Raw genomic sequence first — 17083 nt, forward strand, 5'->3', positions numbered from 1 at the left:
GCCCTAAACCAACAGAAGGTGGAAATTAGAAGTGTGCTGGAGAAATTATGAAAATAAAAGTAAATTGAAAAGTGTCAAAAAAACATTGTATTTGGTTATATAATCAAATAATATATGGCTCCCTATTGTTTGATATTTGGAAGCTAAGAAACTAAAGGAAAATTGGTTCAGAAAACTAACAAAAGGAAGAACAGGAAAATGGTGTAAAGTTTGTAAACCAACCTAATAAAATGGAGCAATCAGTGGTATATTATCATCATGTAGGGTTACCAGATTTAGTACATAAACATACAAAATGCTCAGTTAAATTTAAATTTCAGAATAACAACATTTTTATTAAAAATGTATGGGGGCCAGGCACGGTGGCTCACACCTGTAATCCCAGCACTTTGAGAGACTGAGGCAGGCGGATTATGAGGTTAGGAGTTGCAGACCAGCCTGGCCAATGTGGTGAAACCCCACCTCTACTAAAAATGCAAAATTTAACCAGGCGTAGTGGCGACCGCCTGTAGTCCCAGCTACTCAGGAGGCTGAGGCACAACAATTGCTTGAACCTGGGAGGCAGAGGTTGCAGTGACCCGAGATCGTGCCACTGCATTCCAGCCTGGGTGACAGAGACACTGTCTCAAAAAAAAAAAAAAAAAAAAGTATCCCTAAACATATTGTGTCCGGAATTGGTGGGTTCTCGGTCTCACTGACTTCAAGAATGAAGCCGCGGACCCTCGCCGTGAGTGTTACAGTTTTTAAAGGTGATGTGTCCAGAATTTGTTCCTTGTGATGTTTGGATGTGTTCGGAGTTTCCTCCTTTTGGTGGGTTCGTGGTCTCGCTGGCTCAGGAGTGAAGCTGTGGACCTTGGCCGTGAGGGTTACAGCTCTTAAGGCGGCGTGTCTGGAGTTGTTCGTTCCTCCTGGTGGGTTCATGGTCTCGCTGGCTCCAGGAGTGAAGCTGCAGACCTTCATGATGAGTGTTACAGCTCATAAAGGCAGTGTGGACCCAAAGAGTGAGCAGCAGCAAGATTTATTGCAAAGAGTGAAAGAACAAAGCTTCCACAGTGTAGAAAGTGACCCCAGCGTGTTGCCACTGCTGGCGCTGCAGCCTGCTTTCATTCTCTTATCTGGCCCCACCCACATCCTGCTGATTGGTCCATTTTACAGAGAGCCAAGTGGTCTGTTTTGAGAGGGTGCTGATTGGTGCATTTACAATCCCTGAGCTAGACACAAAGGTTCTCCACGTCCCCACTAGATTAGCTAGATATAGGGTGTGACACAAAGGTTCTCCAATTCCTCACCATCGTAGCTAGATACAGAGTGTCAATTGGTGCATTCACAAACCCTGAGCTAGACACAGGGTGCTGATTGGTGTGTTTACAAACCTTGAGCTAGATACAGAGTGCTGATTGGTGTATTTACAATCCCCTAGCTAGACATAACAATTCTCCAAGTCCCCACCAGAGTCAGGAGCCCAGCTGGCTTCACCCAGTGGATCCCCCACCGGGACGGCAGGTGGAGCTGCCTGCCAGTCCCGCCGTGTGCCCACACTCCTCAGCTCTCAGCCCTTGGGTGGTCTATGGGACTGTGCCCCGTGGAACAGGGGGTGGCGCTCTTCTGGGAGGCTGGGGCCGCACAGGAGCCCACGGAGGAGGGGGAGGCTCAGGCATGGCGGGCTACGGGTCCCAAGCTCTGTCTGCCCCACAGGGAGGAAGCTAGGGCCCGGTGAGAAATTGAGCACAGTAGCTGCTGGCTCAGGTGCTAAGCCCGTCACTGCCGGCGGCTTGCGGGCCAGCCTGCCGCTCTGAGTGCTGTCCCGCCGAGCCCACGCCCACCCGGAACTCGTGCTGGCCGGTAAGCGTGAGCGCAGCCCTGGTTCCCGCACAAGCCTCTCCCTCCACACCTCCCTGCAAGCTGAGGGAGCTGGCTCCGGCCTTGGCCAGCTCAGAAAGGAGCTCCCACATTGCAGTGGTGGGCTGAAGGGCTCCTCAAGCGCGGCCAGAGTGGGCGCCAAGGCCGAGGAGGCGCCGAGAGCGAGTGAGGGCTGCAAGAGCTGCCAGCATGTTGTCACCTCTCAATATGTTATCATATGTGGTACATATTTATACTAAAAAAGTATTGTTTATAAGAAATTCAGATTTTACTGGTGTCTTGTATTACATCTGGCAATCCTGTCTTCACACTGTTTCAATATTGGGAATACTGCTTATAGTTAGGATTTTGTGTGTGATAAGGCAAGAGTTATAAATTCATGGGTGTTCCCAGCCTTAACTCTTTGCCTGCCATCTAAAGATTTCGAATTTGCCATTTCAGTTATTCCCTCCCCCTACAGTCTGAAGAGGGTTCTAGGTTGCTAGGTTTCCATGTTTTGTGGGCGTTGTGATGCAGAGTCAAAAGAACTGTGAAACAGGAGTAAGTGGAGAGGTAGAGGGCGGAAGAAAAGGGGTCAAGAAGGCAGGACCCCGTGAAGCACACCTTTCCTAAGGATTTTGATGAATGAGAATGAAGATAAACTGTGAGTTGAAAGTGAGAGAGAAAGCATAAGCGATCTTAGTACTTCTTAGCTTGTGTATCCATTTTAGAATATATTTAAGAAATTATTTTAAAGTTAGCTTTGCTTTCTTGATTTATCATTTGTTGATGTAGATCTTATTCTGAGAGTTGTCCCTCTGGGTCAGGGATTTAATATGTTCACATATGTTTGATATGAACATATGCGGAAAAGTTCCTGGTTTCATTTGTCACAACATTTTGAGTGATGGAATCATTTTAAAGTAAAACTAACAAATTTGAAAGAAACAGAAGATAAAGGTCCCTCAGTTGAAGAAATTAGGATATGGTGGGGATTTCTGGCCAGTCATGAGTGCATGGGAATCAGAAGACGTATGTTAGTTGAAGCTCTTTCATCTGAGGTGAAGTGAAGTTGTATATTGGAGGGGTTTGTCAGCAGGGAAAGATGGGACATTTACATAAAGAAGTCTGATTGAGCTGATGAGTCATTAATGTAATTTAGTGTAAAATATTTAAAGTTTTGTTAGAAGTAACACACGTCTTTCTCCAGAGCATGTGGGCATTGGAGGATACAGTATAAATAGAATACAAATAAACTACTTTCAATATAAAGGATAATCAAAACTGATTTAGAAAGATTCAAAACAGTCAGGTTCTTTTAAAACTCCATATGTATCTTTTGAATCTCAACAGGTCATTATGTAAAAATCTTGGTCAGAAGAGAATATTTGAAAACATAACCCTGGTATTTAGAATAAAGTGTAATATTGTGCTTCTTCAGGGCCCTGATTATCAACTCAAAAGTCATTTATTTTAAGGATTTTAAACATTATAATTTTAAAAGCTATCAGGCACATACAGCTACATTTATCTTTGTGGAAGAAATGATTTTGGTTTTCTGTATAACAAAGAGTGAAATGTTTTGTGTGTGTGTGTGTGTGTGTGTGTGTACATACACTGAAGCATTCTGGTTTATTTTTAATATATATTAAAATTTATATTTAATGTATATATATTTTTAGTGTTTATATTTAATACATATATTTATAATGCTCTATGTAAGTGAAGTATAGAACATTAAATACTTTAAAAATACCAGAAAACAGAAGAAAATAGCAGACTCGGTGGTAAACACAGTCATTTGGCTGAGTTATTTAAAAAAGATTAAATAAGAAAGGCATATGACTCTTGGCTATTTCCAAACATATGTCCAAACATTAAATAATAAAGATTGAGAAGTTTAACAGAATACATATAGCCTTCTTGTGCAATTCCAGGGAGCATTTACTTTTTAATGAGTAATAATAACCTTAAGTACATAGTTTTGTGATGGAATTACGTTTCAGAAGGCAATAAGCCTTTAGATATCACATATATTATGTTTATTGAAAAACCAGTCTTAACATAGTTGAGTGACATAAATATATGTGATAAATATACTAGTATATTCACAACAAACACTGGATATTTCTTTTTTTTTAATTTTGTGTATTTACATATGTAGTTTTTTTTTCTTTTTTTGTCTCACATACTTATCTTTATTTTTTGTAGTGAGAACACTTAAAATCTACCCTTTTAGCAATTTTCTTTTTTTTTTAATTTTATTATTATTATACTTTAAGTTTTAGGGTACATGTGCACAACGTGCAGGTTAGTTACATATGTATACATGTGCCATGTTGGTGTGCTGCACCCATTAACTGGTCATTTAGCATTAGGTATATCTCCTAATGCTATCCCTCCCCCCTCCCCCCACCCCACAACAGTCCCTGGTGTGTGATGTTCCCCTTCCTAACGCTGGATATTTCTTATATACGATCCTATTTCAGAATGTAGAAGGGAACAATGAATCTCATAGTTATCCTGAATGTGCAAGTGAAAGACCCTACCAAACAGCAGAGCAGCATAGATGCTTTTCTTGGGGGAAGAAGGTGCAGGAGCTATTTTTTCCTTTCTTTTATGAAAATATCTTATTTGTTTTCAGGGTGCATCTGACAAGCCTTAGATGACCACCAGTAACTTCAGTTCTCACCGAATTACTGCATTTCAGCCTTACTGAGAAGCAGCCAGTCATACTATCCTCAAATTTTGTGAGTTCAATTTACTTTATTTAGAAAGCCTCTAAAATGTAGACTCTGTCTATTGTTTTACCTTGAAGCTAACTGCTGATGCTGAGATGTTTATGTAGAGAGATTTTCTAATTGCCAATATTGAAAACATAAAACTCAGCAAAGCTTAGCAAGGACCCAAAAATATGCCTGTGAAATGATCAGAGTGTGTGAGGACTCTGAAGAAGAAAGTAAAGCAAAAGTATACTAGAGAATGGAGAAATGAGTATTGAGAAATACATATATTTAAATGTTAGAGTTTTACAATGCATGTACAAAAAAAAGTAAAATAAAAATAAATAAAGCAAGATAAGAAAGTATCACATAGTAACAGAAGCAAAAGAATGAAATACTTAAAAGTTGATGGAAGTGAAAGGTATACTACTCCATGACTTAGAAACAGCACAAGACAGACAAAGATATGAGATAAACTTTAATTGTGATCACTATTATTGGTGTATAGGAATGCTTGTGATTTTTGTACATTGATTTTGTATCCTGAGACTTTGCTGAAGTTGCTTATCAGCTTAAGGAGATTTTGGGCTGAGACGATGGGGTTTTCTAAATATACAATCATGTCATCTTCAAACAGAGGCAATTTGACTTCCTCTGTTCTTATTTGAATGCCCTTTCTTTCTCTTGCCTGATTGCCCTGGCCAGAACTTCCAATGCTATGTTGAATGGGAGTGGTGAGAGAGGGCATCCTTATCTTGTGCCAGTTTTCAAAGGGAATGCTTTCAGTCTTTGCCCATTCAGTATTATATTGGCTGTGGGTTTGTCATAAATAGCTCTTATTATTTTGAGATACGTTCCGTCAATACCTAGTCTATTGAGAGTTTTTAGCATGAAGGGGTGTTGAATTTTGTCAAAGGCCTTTTCTGCATCTATTGAGATAATCATGTGTTTTTTTGTCATTGGTTCTGTTTATATGATGGATTATGTTTATTGATTTGCGTATGTTGAACCAGCCTTGCATCCCAGGGATGAAGCTGACTTGATCATGGTGGATAAGCTTTTTGATGTGCTGCTGGATTTGGTTTGTCAGTATTTTATTGAGGATTTTTGTATCGATGTTCATCAGGGATATCAGCCTGAAATTCTCTTTTTCTGCTGTGTCTCTGCCAGGTTTTGGTATCAGGATGATGCTGGCCTCATAAAATGAGTTAGGGAGGAGTCCCTCTCTTTCCATTGTTAAAATAGTTTCAGAAAGAATGGTACCAGCTCCTCTTTGTACATCTGGTAGAATTTAGTTGTGAATCTGTCTGGTCCTGGACTTTTTTTGGTTGGTAGGCTATTAATTACTGCCTCAATTTAAGAACTTGTTATTGGTCTGTTCAGGGATTCAACTTCTTCCTGGTTTAGACTTGGGAGGGTGTATGTGTCCAGGAATGTATCCATTTCTTCTAGATCTTCTAGTTTAATTGTGTAGAGGTGTTTATAGTATTCTCTGGTAGTAGTTTGTATTTCTGTGGGATCAGTGGTGATATCCCCTTTATCACTTTTTATTGCATCTATTGGATTCTTTTCCTTTTCTTCTTTATTAGTCTGGCTAGTGGTCTATCTATTTTGTTGATCTTTTTAAAAAAACAGCTCCTAAATTCATTGATTTTTTGAAGGGTTTTTTGTGTCTCTATCTCCCTCAGTTCTGCTCTGATCTTAGCTATTACTTGTCTTCTGCTAGCTTTTGAATTTGTTTGCCCTTGCTTCTCTAATTCTTTTAATCGTGAAGTTAGGGTGCCGATTTTAGATATTTCCTGCTTTCTCTTGTGGGCATTTAGTGCTATAAACTTCCCTCTAAACACTACTTTAGCTGTGTCCCAGAGATTCTGGTTTGTTGTTACTTTGTTCTCATTGGTTTCAAAGAACTTATTTATTTTTGCCTTCATTTCGTTATTTACCCTGTAGTCATTCAGGAGCAGGTTGTTCAGTTTCCATGTAGTTGTGCAGTTTTAGTGTTTCTTAATCTTGAGTTCTAATTTGATTGCACTGTGGTCTGAGAGACTGTTTATTATGATTTCCATTCTTTTGCATTTGCAGAGGAGTGTTTTACTTACAATTATGTGTTCAATTTTAGAACAAGTGCGATGTGGTGCTGAGAAGAATGTATATTCTGTTGATTTGGGGTAGAGAGTTCTGTAGATGTCTATGAGGTCCAGAGCTGAGTTCAAGTCCTGAATATCCTTGTTAATTTTCTGTCTCATTGATCTGTCTAATATTGACAGTGGGGTCACTACCTCCAATAAAAGATATAACGTTTGATAGAAAAATAGTCCCCCTTGATTAATATCAAACTCTGAAAAAATAATTGAAGATTAAATTGAAGGGAATAATGATCATGAGATAATAAAAGCTCAGCAGTATTGGAACAGAGAAAGCATGTTGAGTGAATAGAGGAAAAAGTTGGTTAGGGGAGATGGAGTCAGATTGTGGAGAGTCTCTGAAGACTGCAGTTATGAGATAAGGTTCCACATAATTCTGCATCAATTCTACATCTTTAAATCCTGCTAACTTATCCATAAATCCTGCCTTTGTTAGCTCATAAAAACTAGCCATGAGAAATAAAAACCATGTTAGTCAGTTTCTCAAACTCCACCACTCTACCAGATTTCTTTTCAGCCCACTTGCATTCGCCTTTCTCCACCATGGAATTCAGTAAGAATGTTCCTTGCCCATAATCCTGCTCTGAAGAAATCTGTCAAGTTGATTGTTCAAAGTCCTCTCACAGAGTAGAATTGGAAGCATAGAGTTCAGAGTATTAGGGTAAGCTGAAAGTGTTTGAGCAGGTAAAAGACATAAAGAAAGTAAAAGGTAAGAGGAGAGGGGTGACAGGAGAGTGGTGAGTGTAGAGTTTGCCATCAGTGAAATCTGCCACTATAAGTAGTAAAGCAAGCATGAGGTAATTTTCAGCTTGACTAGTGCTGAGGCATTGAGAATGAACAGAAAGTGGTGAATTTGGAAGATATTTTAATAAATGAACTCAGAATTTGAACTTCATTCATCAGCTTCCCACTTTCTTATCTACCCTACTTTCCCTTCTCACGATTCACAATTGCACTTCTTTGTACAGACATTACTTTTATTTTATTTTTCCATTTTATTTATTTATTTATTTAAAGATGGAGTCTTGCTCTGTCATCCAGGCAGGAGTGCAATGGCACGATCTCGGCTCACTGCAACCTCTGCCTCCTGGGTTCAAGCGATTCTCCTGTCTCAGTCTCCCGAGTAGCTAGGATTACAGGCGCCCACCATTATGCCCAGCTAATTTTTGTATTTTTTGTAGAGACAGGGTTTCACCAGGTTGGTCAGGCTGGTCTTGAAGTTTTGACTTCAGGTGATCCTCCCGCCTCAGCCTCCCAAAGTGCTGGGATTACAGGCATGGGACACCGTGCTTGGCCTAGACATTACTTTTAAAAAGGTAGGTTTTTAAGAAAAGTAAAAATTACAGGGGAAGAACGGCTTGTACCTTATACAAATTCAACCATATCATTTTCACATAGGTCTTAATTTTCTTTTAAACATATACACTCATAATACCTTCCTCCTATTTCAGCCCCATTTTAAATTCTCAGGTGGGTAATACAGATCCATCTTATTCAATGAAAATTATTTATAATTCACCATCCAAAAGGAAATAATTGGGCCTTCTATTCAGAACTAAATGTGTTCTAGTGCATAGGGTATATGCCAAAAATAGCCAAATGAGAGGTTATGTTATTCCAAGTTTATTGAAATTCCATAACTAAGTTATGAGAAAACATATTTAATAGGAGGCTTACATTTGCCCTCAGTTTTCACTTTATTCTGTGGGTTTGTGACTCTGTTACAATATTTATAGTTGCGAGAAGGCACAGAAATAGCACATTCACAGGCTTTTTGCCATGACCAAAGAATTGACTTCTTATAAAATGGAACATACATAAATTTAGTAAATCTTTGTCTTCTTTCTCATAAATAGAACCCAGGATGAGTTCTCCTACTAAAGAAGGAAGTGATACAGCTGGAAATGCTCACAAAAATTCTGAAAATGAGCCTTCTAATGACTTTAGTACAGACATAGAGTCTCCATCTGCTGATCCCAATATGATCTATCAGGTAGAAACCAACCCAATAAACAGGGAGCCAGACACAGCAACCTCCCAGGAAGATGTTGTTCCTCAAGCAGCAGAAAACAGTGAGCTCGAAACAGAGATCCAAAAAGATCAACGAGAAGAAGATATAAAAGAAGAGTCTCTTCTACTTCAGATCCCCATTCCCAGAAAATTGGTCTCTCTTATGTCAGAATTAGGAAGAGTTAACCATCTGAGAATCCTGCTAGTAAAAATTGACCAAAACAAGCCCTTAAATGATAGATCAAGATCCCACTCAGGGAAAGTTGAGATGAAAGCAAACAATTTCCGCATAAATCACAAAACTCGTTTTCGACTTTCAACTTCATGGAGAGTCCCATTTATTAGCAATCATGAGATAAGAAGTATGATTCTCCGTCTGCTATGTGATAGATATTTCTCTCAGGCTGCAGGGTGTCAGAATACCATGTGGGTAAAGCAAAAATATATAGCATGTCTTTACCATCCAAATAGTTTCACCCATCACGAGAGAGCCATAATATTTAGAAGGCCTTCGAGGGTGCACTACTACCGTCCCCTCACTGAGAGAATGACATCAGGAAAATTTTGCAAATCAACTGACACTAAAGGGAAATGTAGATTCCGTGCTATTGTGAGGTCTGTGCTCTTTGTGTCACAGATGCAAATTCAAAGTATTTTTAATAGAAAAGGTTTTGTGGATATATTGAGATATAGCCATACCATGAAGGTTATGATCATAAACACCAATAATGGTTGGAAATACTTTTGTCCCATCTGTGGAAGGCTTTTTAACACTTACTCTGAATTAAGACAACATTTATGGAGCTCTTCTGGGAATTAAGTTAAATTGGGGTAAATTCATTTTAAAATACAACTTCTAAAATTCATAATTTGACTACTAAAGTAAGACAAAATCGCATTAACATAAATTTTAGTATTATTAGAGGAAGTAGCAGAAAGGAACACAAACTAATAGTACCTCTCAGTAAGAAATACCTATGGGGAGTGAGGAAACGTCTGTTTATACTTTGCTTTTACAAGTACATCATTGAAATATCAGACCTGTCATCTACATTGAGTCAGCATTTGAACCAAGTAAATGTTTTCACTGTCTTAACATCTATTTCTGTAGATGTGAATATTGTTAACATAAAAGAATCCAAGTTAACAAGATCCTGACTAAGATAGCAAACATATATTGGAAGGCTAGACAAAGTTCTACCAGGTGTTTCCAGAGATTCTGCTAAATGTATTATCTGAAATGTTCTCCATATATTCAATAAAAACCAATTTGAAGACATAGAAAGTTGTATTTTATATTTGTAATTAGATAAGAATTCCTATGTCTGGAATAAAAAGATTCAACATACTATAAATACACAATACTTGGGTAATTTTGAAGATACAGAATAATAACAAAACTCATAAAAAAGTATTTGATAGAAGTGAAACAGTTTGAAGTAAAAGTGAACAAATATTAAATTGATACCATATAACTGTAAACCTTTTTGCTTGTATAGCACATTCACCATTGTTCACAATCACCACCCAAAGTTTACCTTCCCCTCCATACATACATGCACAAATGTGTACACATATTTAAGACGTTCCTTATCTTGTTCTTGCAGCTCAAACATCTATGCTTCTTTTATTTAATCTGCATACTCATAAATATTAAAGTTAGAGTCTATAACTACACCTCATATTTTTTACCATCTTATACTTAATATATAATGAATATAGGAATATAATATGTAATATGTATGCAATGCATGTATTTTATATAATATGTACGTATTATATAATATAATTTATACTTTGAGTACCCATTATATGTGAAGCACTATGCCAGCATAATTTTATGTGTTAATCTTTGCAACAATCTTAAATTTTTTAATTTTCATGGCATGATTAAATGTATGGAAGCAGTTTTTAGAAAATTGAATGACTTTACCAGGTCACAGAGTAAATGCATGCTATTGTCACAGCATGATATAATATAACTGGAATTGAATAGGATACTTTTTGCACATTATGCCTTATTTAATATGTATGTACTTATATTTGAAATAGCATATAGAATTTATTTCATCTGTGGATATACTGTATTATAGAAATTCTAAACTTGAAGCAGAGGATACTTAAGCTACATCTACAACAGGTCAAATTTGTTCATCTGGAGGACAATTTGATGCTTCCAGATACAATTATTTAGTGTGAGCAATGGATTGGATTAAACAATTAAACAAAGACAATTCAAAAAACTGAATATTTCTCCATTAAAAAATACATTCTATATCAATTTTTATCTCATTTTCTTTTGAATATGAAACATAATTTTACAAAAATATAAGCCATCAGGTAGAAACTAACAAAAATAAAAAAGAAACATTCTTCTTTTTTTCACTTTTCCTAACTAGGGATGAAATAAAAATAGTACTTGTTATTAAAAAAATGGGTTTTATCACTGACATATTACCATCCATAGAATCAATATATTTGCTGGTAAACCTCCACAGAATTTGAAAACATAATTTGAATGCAGGAAAATAGTTAAACTTGATAGTATTTACATTTTCACTTTTTTCCCCAAGATACAAAGACATCTATTTAGCTAAAACTTTAGAAATGACATATTAAAATTAGAATTGAGTCAGAATGGAGAAATTAGAAAAATGTAAACTAAACAATCCTAGATTTATCCTTCTCTAGCAACCCACTTGAAAGATTTTCATAAGTACCAAAGTAGGGGAACCATGCTTTTACTTAAAAAAAAACATGAATAATTCAGTCTAATGTTCAAAAAAATAAAGTGTTCTATTTTTTACTTTATTTATTCATTTTTTTTTTCTGAGACAGAGTCTCTCTCTGTCGCTGCCCAGGCTGGAGTGCAGTGGCACAATCTCGGCTCACTGCAACCTTCACCTCCTGGGTTCAAGTGATTCTCCTGCCTCAGCCTCCTGAGTAGCTGGGATTACAGGTGGGTGCCACTACACCCGGCTAATTTTTGTATTTTTGTTAGAGACGGGGTTTCACTATCTTGGCCAGACTGGTCTCAAACTTCTGTCCTCAAATGATCCACCCACCTCTGCCTCCCAAAGTGCTGGGATTACAGGCATGAGCCACAGCGCCTGGCTCTGTGTTCTCTTGTTCTTTAATTTACAAATTAACTCAACACTTTATAGATATCCTTATTTTTTCTTAAAGATGTAGGAACAAGCATGTATATTTATGGTTATATTAATAATTTTCATAATTCACGTAATTTTGTAATAAAATATGGGTATAAGATACTTTCTTTACTTCATATTTACATAGTAACTAGCATCTAAAATATTAGCTTAATTTCAACATGACAATGACCAGAAAATGATATACTCAACACAGAGTAGAATACATTTTTTAGAGGAAATAAATTATAGAACACTGAAGATGGCAGCCTATTACTATTTTAATGTTCTCCATTTTTTACTAGTTAAAATTTAAAATTATATTTCAAAAGTTTATCTTATAACAAAGTTTTTTTTTGTTTGCCTCCTAGCATTTCAGTGTCATCAGTGCATTGAATATCTCCTCATAAATTATGTTTTAGACATATTTAGCCAGAACAATTTCAGGTTTATGGAAAAATCAGACTACCTCACATGTGTGATAGTAATTTTATTCTGGCTTATGCAAGATACCTTAAAAGTTAAATTGAAAGCATGAAAAGCATTGAAGGAAATTTTCTAAAATTATGATAAAAAAGTCAATTCCCAAACAATATTTGATTTTATTCTCACTCTTAATGGGCCTACTTATTGTTTGATACCATTAGTTTTACATAGAGCCAATCTTGGATAATTTAATCAATAGAAACAAAGGGGCAGATAGAGTAAGTGTCTATGATGTGTGATTTTTGGATTCCTTGTTGAATCAGGATTTGGGATAGAAGCCCAGAAACTGTGGACTTATGCACTAAGAATCCAGTACTATAGTTATTCATATTCTATAAAACAGACTTTAATTATAATTAGACTTCTATTATTTAGTGTTCAAGTATAATATACATCAATATACTAAAATAAAGTTAGTCTGTAGTTATTTGCTCAATTGTCTATTTGAAGTAAAAACTATTTATTTATTTAGATCACTATATTAAATCAACCCATACATTTTATTAAAACGTTTGAATAGTATGATGCTAACAACTAATATTAATTTTATAAAACTTTCTTTTTTGAAACAGTAAAACTTGAGTAACCAGGCATTTATAATTTATTGCGTCTAGTACCCAGCTAGGAAATAAGAACCAGTTATTATGCACTAAAGTGATGATTAGGGTTATCTCTAGATTTGATAAAGGATTATTTACTCTTCTTGTTCTTGCTGTATTCTAATTATCTGGGTTCAGGAAGAGGAAAGGAAACATCAGCCTAAACATGGTTCAGATATGAAAATCTCCAACTTTTCTAAGACTCATTATAGCCCATGCTAGTGAATGGGTAGGTAGTTAGAGAAAATTTGTCATGTTGTTGCTGTGAAGAGACACTGACAGCTGTTCCAGTCTTTTAATGGGTATTTGTAGAGCAAACAACCTCGGAAGCTGGAGATACTGTCTCCCTGCTGGACCCAAGGGCAGAGGATAGATTTCTTTCCTAACCAGTATAATAAAGATGATGTCTCCTTCAAGGGCAAAGGTTGGGCAAGTTTGCAAGCAGCCCCCTTACATGATTGATAGTTTCCTAAACTCTAGGTTCCTCGTATGTGACACGAACTCACTGTGTGTAGTATTTACCTGTGCCACTCTGCATTATCCTTGTGTGACTTGAAGAGCAAGGGAAATCAATGCAAATATGAAGGTCGTGCTGCCTTCTCTGCCCCTTGAGTAATAAAGTCCTTTCTCTCTGACCCAGGTGCCCCATGTCTTTTGCCAGTATCTATGAAACTGCAGCAAGTTAACTTGTTAGCTTACAAGCAGGATAAAATGTCAAACCTGTCACCATTCTTGATATCTGAAAGAGAGCTGGGTGAATAAAATTCCATTAAACAATTTTTATTATTTTTTACTAAATGACACTTTCTATTATTTCAATAGACTCAAAGTACTCCATCTTTTGAGAGCTTAACATTATTAGCTGGGATAAAGTATTTGTGTGAATGTCTAAGCACATGGCTTAATGAAAGAAATACTGGGATAATTTTGAAATTTCTCATTCTCATCTTCATGAAACAGCCACTTCTGTGAATGGAGGAAGTTACATATCATTATCTTGCTTCTGAATCTGTGCTTATAGAATATAAACACAATAACCTTCACTAACTTATTATGAGAAAACTTTATCTTCTGCTAGATATTCTCATGATAACACTCATTCCTTCTTAGTAACACCTAGAAGTACCTGGCAGTCAGAATAAGAATGACACAAAAATAAAAGCAAGCAAGTGACTTGTATTATTTAACTGAGAGACACTAGGCTACTTATTAATTAATAGAGAGTAGAGAAAATTAGAAGTTCAATATTGATATGTAAGTTACTAAAAGATTTCAAAACATTTGGAATTACATGACATTTTGGATCTTTAAGCATTTGGCTGTTTGTCCTTTTAGAGTTATTCCTGATGTTTTACTGTATTGTTTCAATAAAGATGCTATAATTTAAAATATCATTGCACAAATAACATAAAACGTATGTCCTATGTGAAAATCTGAAACTGTACTTATGCTACAAACATTTTTAAATGATTTCACTTAGAGGGTGATTATATCGACAGACAGTATGAAGTAACAACAACAAATACATATTCTCAATATATTCTTCATAGAGTAGTTATGCTGTTGAATAATCTATAGAATCTAGTCTTTATTATAAATACATATTTGTCCAGGGAAATGTAACATGAATCATTCATTTGTCCAAATATGTATTTGATATATTTATATATTTATGTGTGTGTGTGTGTGTGTGTGTGTATATATATGTATGTATACACATACATATATATATATAGAAAGAGAATTAAAAGTATATATTTGCTTTGTCTCAGACTCTGAGACAATTGATGATATTAAAAACAAACCATACAGAAATAGGCACGGTGACTCCTGTCTGTAATCTCAGCACTTTGGGAGGCTGACAGGAGCATCATTTAAGCCCACGAGTTTGAGACCAGCATCGGTACCATAGTAAGATACAAAATAAAAATGAAAATGAGCACCAGAGTGAGACAAAATAAAAATAAAAATATTATCTAGGGGTGGTGGCACATGCCTGTGGTCCCAGCTATTCAGAAGGCTGAGGTGGGAGGATCCCTTGATCCCAGGAGGTTGAGGCTGAAGTGAACTGTAATTGTGCCACTGCCCTCCAGCCTGGGCAACAGAATAAGACCCCATCTCAAAAAAAAAATAGCAGAAAGGAAATTTTCAAAAAAATCTGGTAATGAAAAGAAAAACGAGGACATGGTTTTGTAGTGGATATTATGATACGCTACTCAGATACTCTTCTTAAAAATTGAGACCCTTATTGCCCAAACATCAAGGATTGTTGCCTTCTGAATACAGTGGAATCCCTAGTAATTGCTTTGAACCAAGGGAACTGTCACTCACAAGGTTACATTTCTTTCCATGGCTGGCACACCTCCAATTACTGGCCAATGATAGGGTAAAAAACTTAGCCACCTTGCCTCATTTTAGAACATCTCTGAAGTGCCACCCCACCTCCAGCCCCCACCCCCGAAATTATCTAAAGACTTTTAAGTACTTTATGTTCAAACTCCCCCTATGAGTAATTCTGCTTCTTTCACACGCACAGTTGTTCTTGCCCGTGGCATTTCCCTTTCCTCAAGTCATACTAAACATAAGTCTCTACTCAGAGTCTTTTTCCTAGTGAAACTGATCTAAGACAATTTGTAGCAAAGAAAACAGGCAAGAACAATTAACAGAGACAGACAGAAATAATAGGACCTAATGTCAAAATCATTAGCTTGAATGTTATTAAGAGGCATAGACAGTTGTTTTAATAAGAGTAAATCACCTGGGAAATCTGTGTTGAATGAAGCAGAAGAGGGAAATGGATAATCACTAACTTTAAACGTCATAGCTACAAGATAAAAAATATTTAAGCTATCACAGCCTTTTCTAGATGTCACTAAAGACTATTTCAGACTGAGCCTTTTGTTCTTATTTGCTTATATAATAGTGCATCCGTTATACTTGGAACACATTTAGAAAATCATATATTATATATCTGGATAGATATACACAACAGTGCATATTTCCCAAGTACACTACATTAGAACAACTTGGGTATCAGGGAATATATATCAGATTCACTGTTCCTCACAAGAAAGAAGAAATAACAGAAAGTTCACCCTCACCCTCACAACATTTCCCTCCCAGAAATTATTCTCTACATCCTTCATCCATGTTAGGTCTGAAATTGGACAGACTTTCTAGCCATTTAAAAATTACACATGATACTGTTTCTTCATCTTTTTCTCACTCTTTTTTCTTATCTATATTGTATCTCTTTCCTGAAAATGAGCTACAAATAAAAGAGTACCCTAAAAATCCCCCAGCTTTGTGGAGGAAATGGCAGATGTAATTTGAAGCTTCAGTTTTCTAGTCCTATACATGTAATCCTAATATATTTAATTATTACATCTAAAATTCAGAAGGAAAAGTAATTAGCTTTACTGAGTCTCTGATAAATGTATAACTCTGTCAGGCACTTTAAAAAATAGTATTTGCCAAATTCAATGAATTGCGTTTACCACCCAAGACATCTGTCATATCCAAGTAATACTTGCATTATGTACATAATGATTTCATTTAAATTGACTTTTTAAAATTAAATAAATGTACAATGGACATGAGTGTATAAAAATTATATATGTATATATATAGTCTAAAGTATACATTTGTATATACAATCATATATATATATTATATATAATTTAGATAGGACAATGGCCTCTGAAAAAAGAGTAGCACTCAAAGTTTGAAAGTAGTGACTAGTAACTTCAGGGATGGCAAGATATCTGGGTATTGACATGCTGATCCACAAATTTAGGAGCCAAGATCAATAGTCAGCAAGAAAAGGGTACAAACATGGGTGCCTACATGAAACTATGATATATTACAAATTATACAGCAAAAGGAAACTCCAGATTAAGAGGAAAAATATTGCTGGAGGGTAGATGCATAAATTGATAGAAGGGAAGAGATTGGGCATCTGCAACTGACAGAGTCTTATAAGAGTATTACAGAGAGAGGCTTTACTTATTATACAATAAGGTTACACGTAAAGAAAAAGTAGGGGCTATGTGAAATGGGAGGACATTAGGAAGGTATGTATGAGTTGAAGTTGAGACCTGTACTGTGTAACAGTACAGGTCTATGGACTACGA

General features: G+C 36.2%; 1 protein-coding gene across 3 annotated transcripts; it reads left to right on the forward strand.

The window, feature by feature from the left end:
• The first annotated feature begins 1869 nt into the window (after nucleotides 1–1869).
• On the forward strand, nucleotides 1870–9998 carry CPXCR1 (CPX chromosome region candidate 1). 3 transcript variants are annotated; one of them, XM_054471876.1, is made up of 3 exons: nucleotides 1870–2082; nucleotides 4484–4589; nucleotides 8563–9992. In XM_054471876.1, the coding sequence occupies exon 3, from the start codon at nucleotides 8571–8573 to the stop codon at nucleotides 9534–9536; it is 966 nt and encodes a 321-aa protein (XP_054327851.1). In that variant the 5' UTR covers nucleotides 1870–2082; nucleotides 4484–4589; nucleotides 8563–8570; the 3' UTR covers nucleotides 9537–9992. The 3 variants fall into 3 exon arrangements, with proteins under 3 accessions (XP_054327851.1, XP_054327849.1, XP_054327850.1); XM_054471874.1 differs by lacking the exon at nucleotides 1870–2082 and adding an exon at nucleotides 2366–2503 and having other exon boundaries at nucleotides 8563–9998; XM_054471875.1 differs by lacking the exon at nucleotides 1870–2082 and adding an exon at nucleotides 2392–2514.
• Nucleotides 9999–17083: the final 7085 nt, after the last annotated feature.

The sequence above is a fragment of the Pongo pygmaeus genome, chromosome X (assembly GCF_028885625.2).
Source record: "Pongo pygmaeus isolate AG05252 chromosome X, NHGRI_mPonPyg2-v2.0_pri, whole genome shotgun sequence".
Lineage (NCBI taxonomy): Eukaryota > Metazoa > Chordata > Mammalia > Primates > Hominidae > Pongo > Pongo pygmaeus.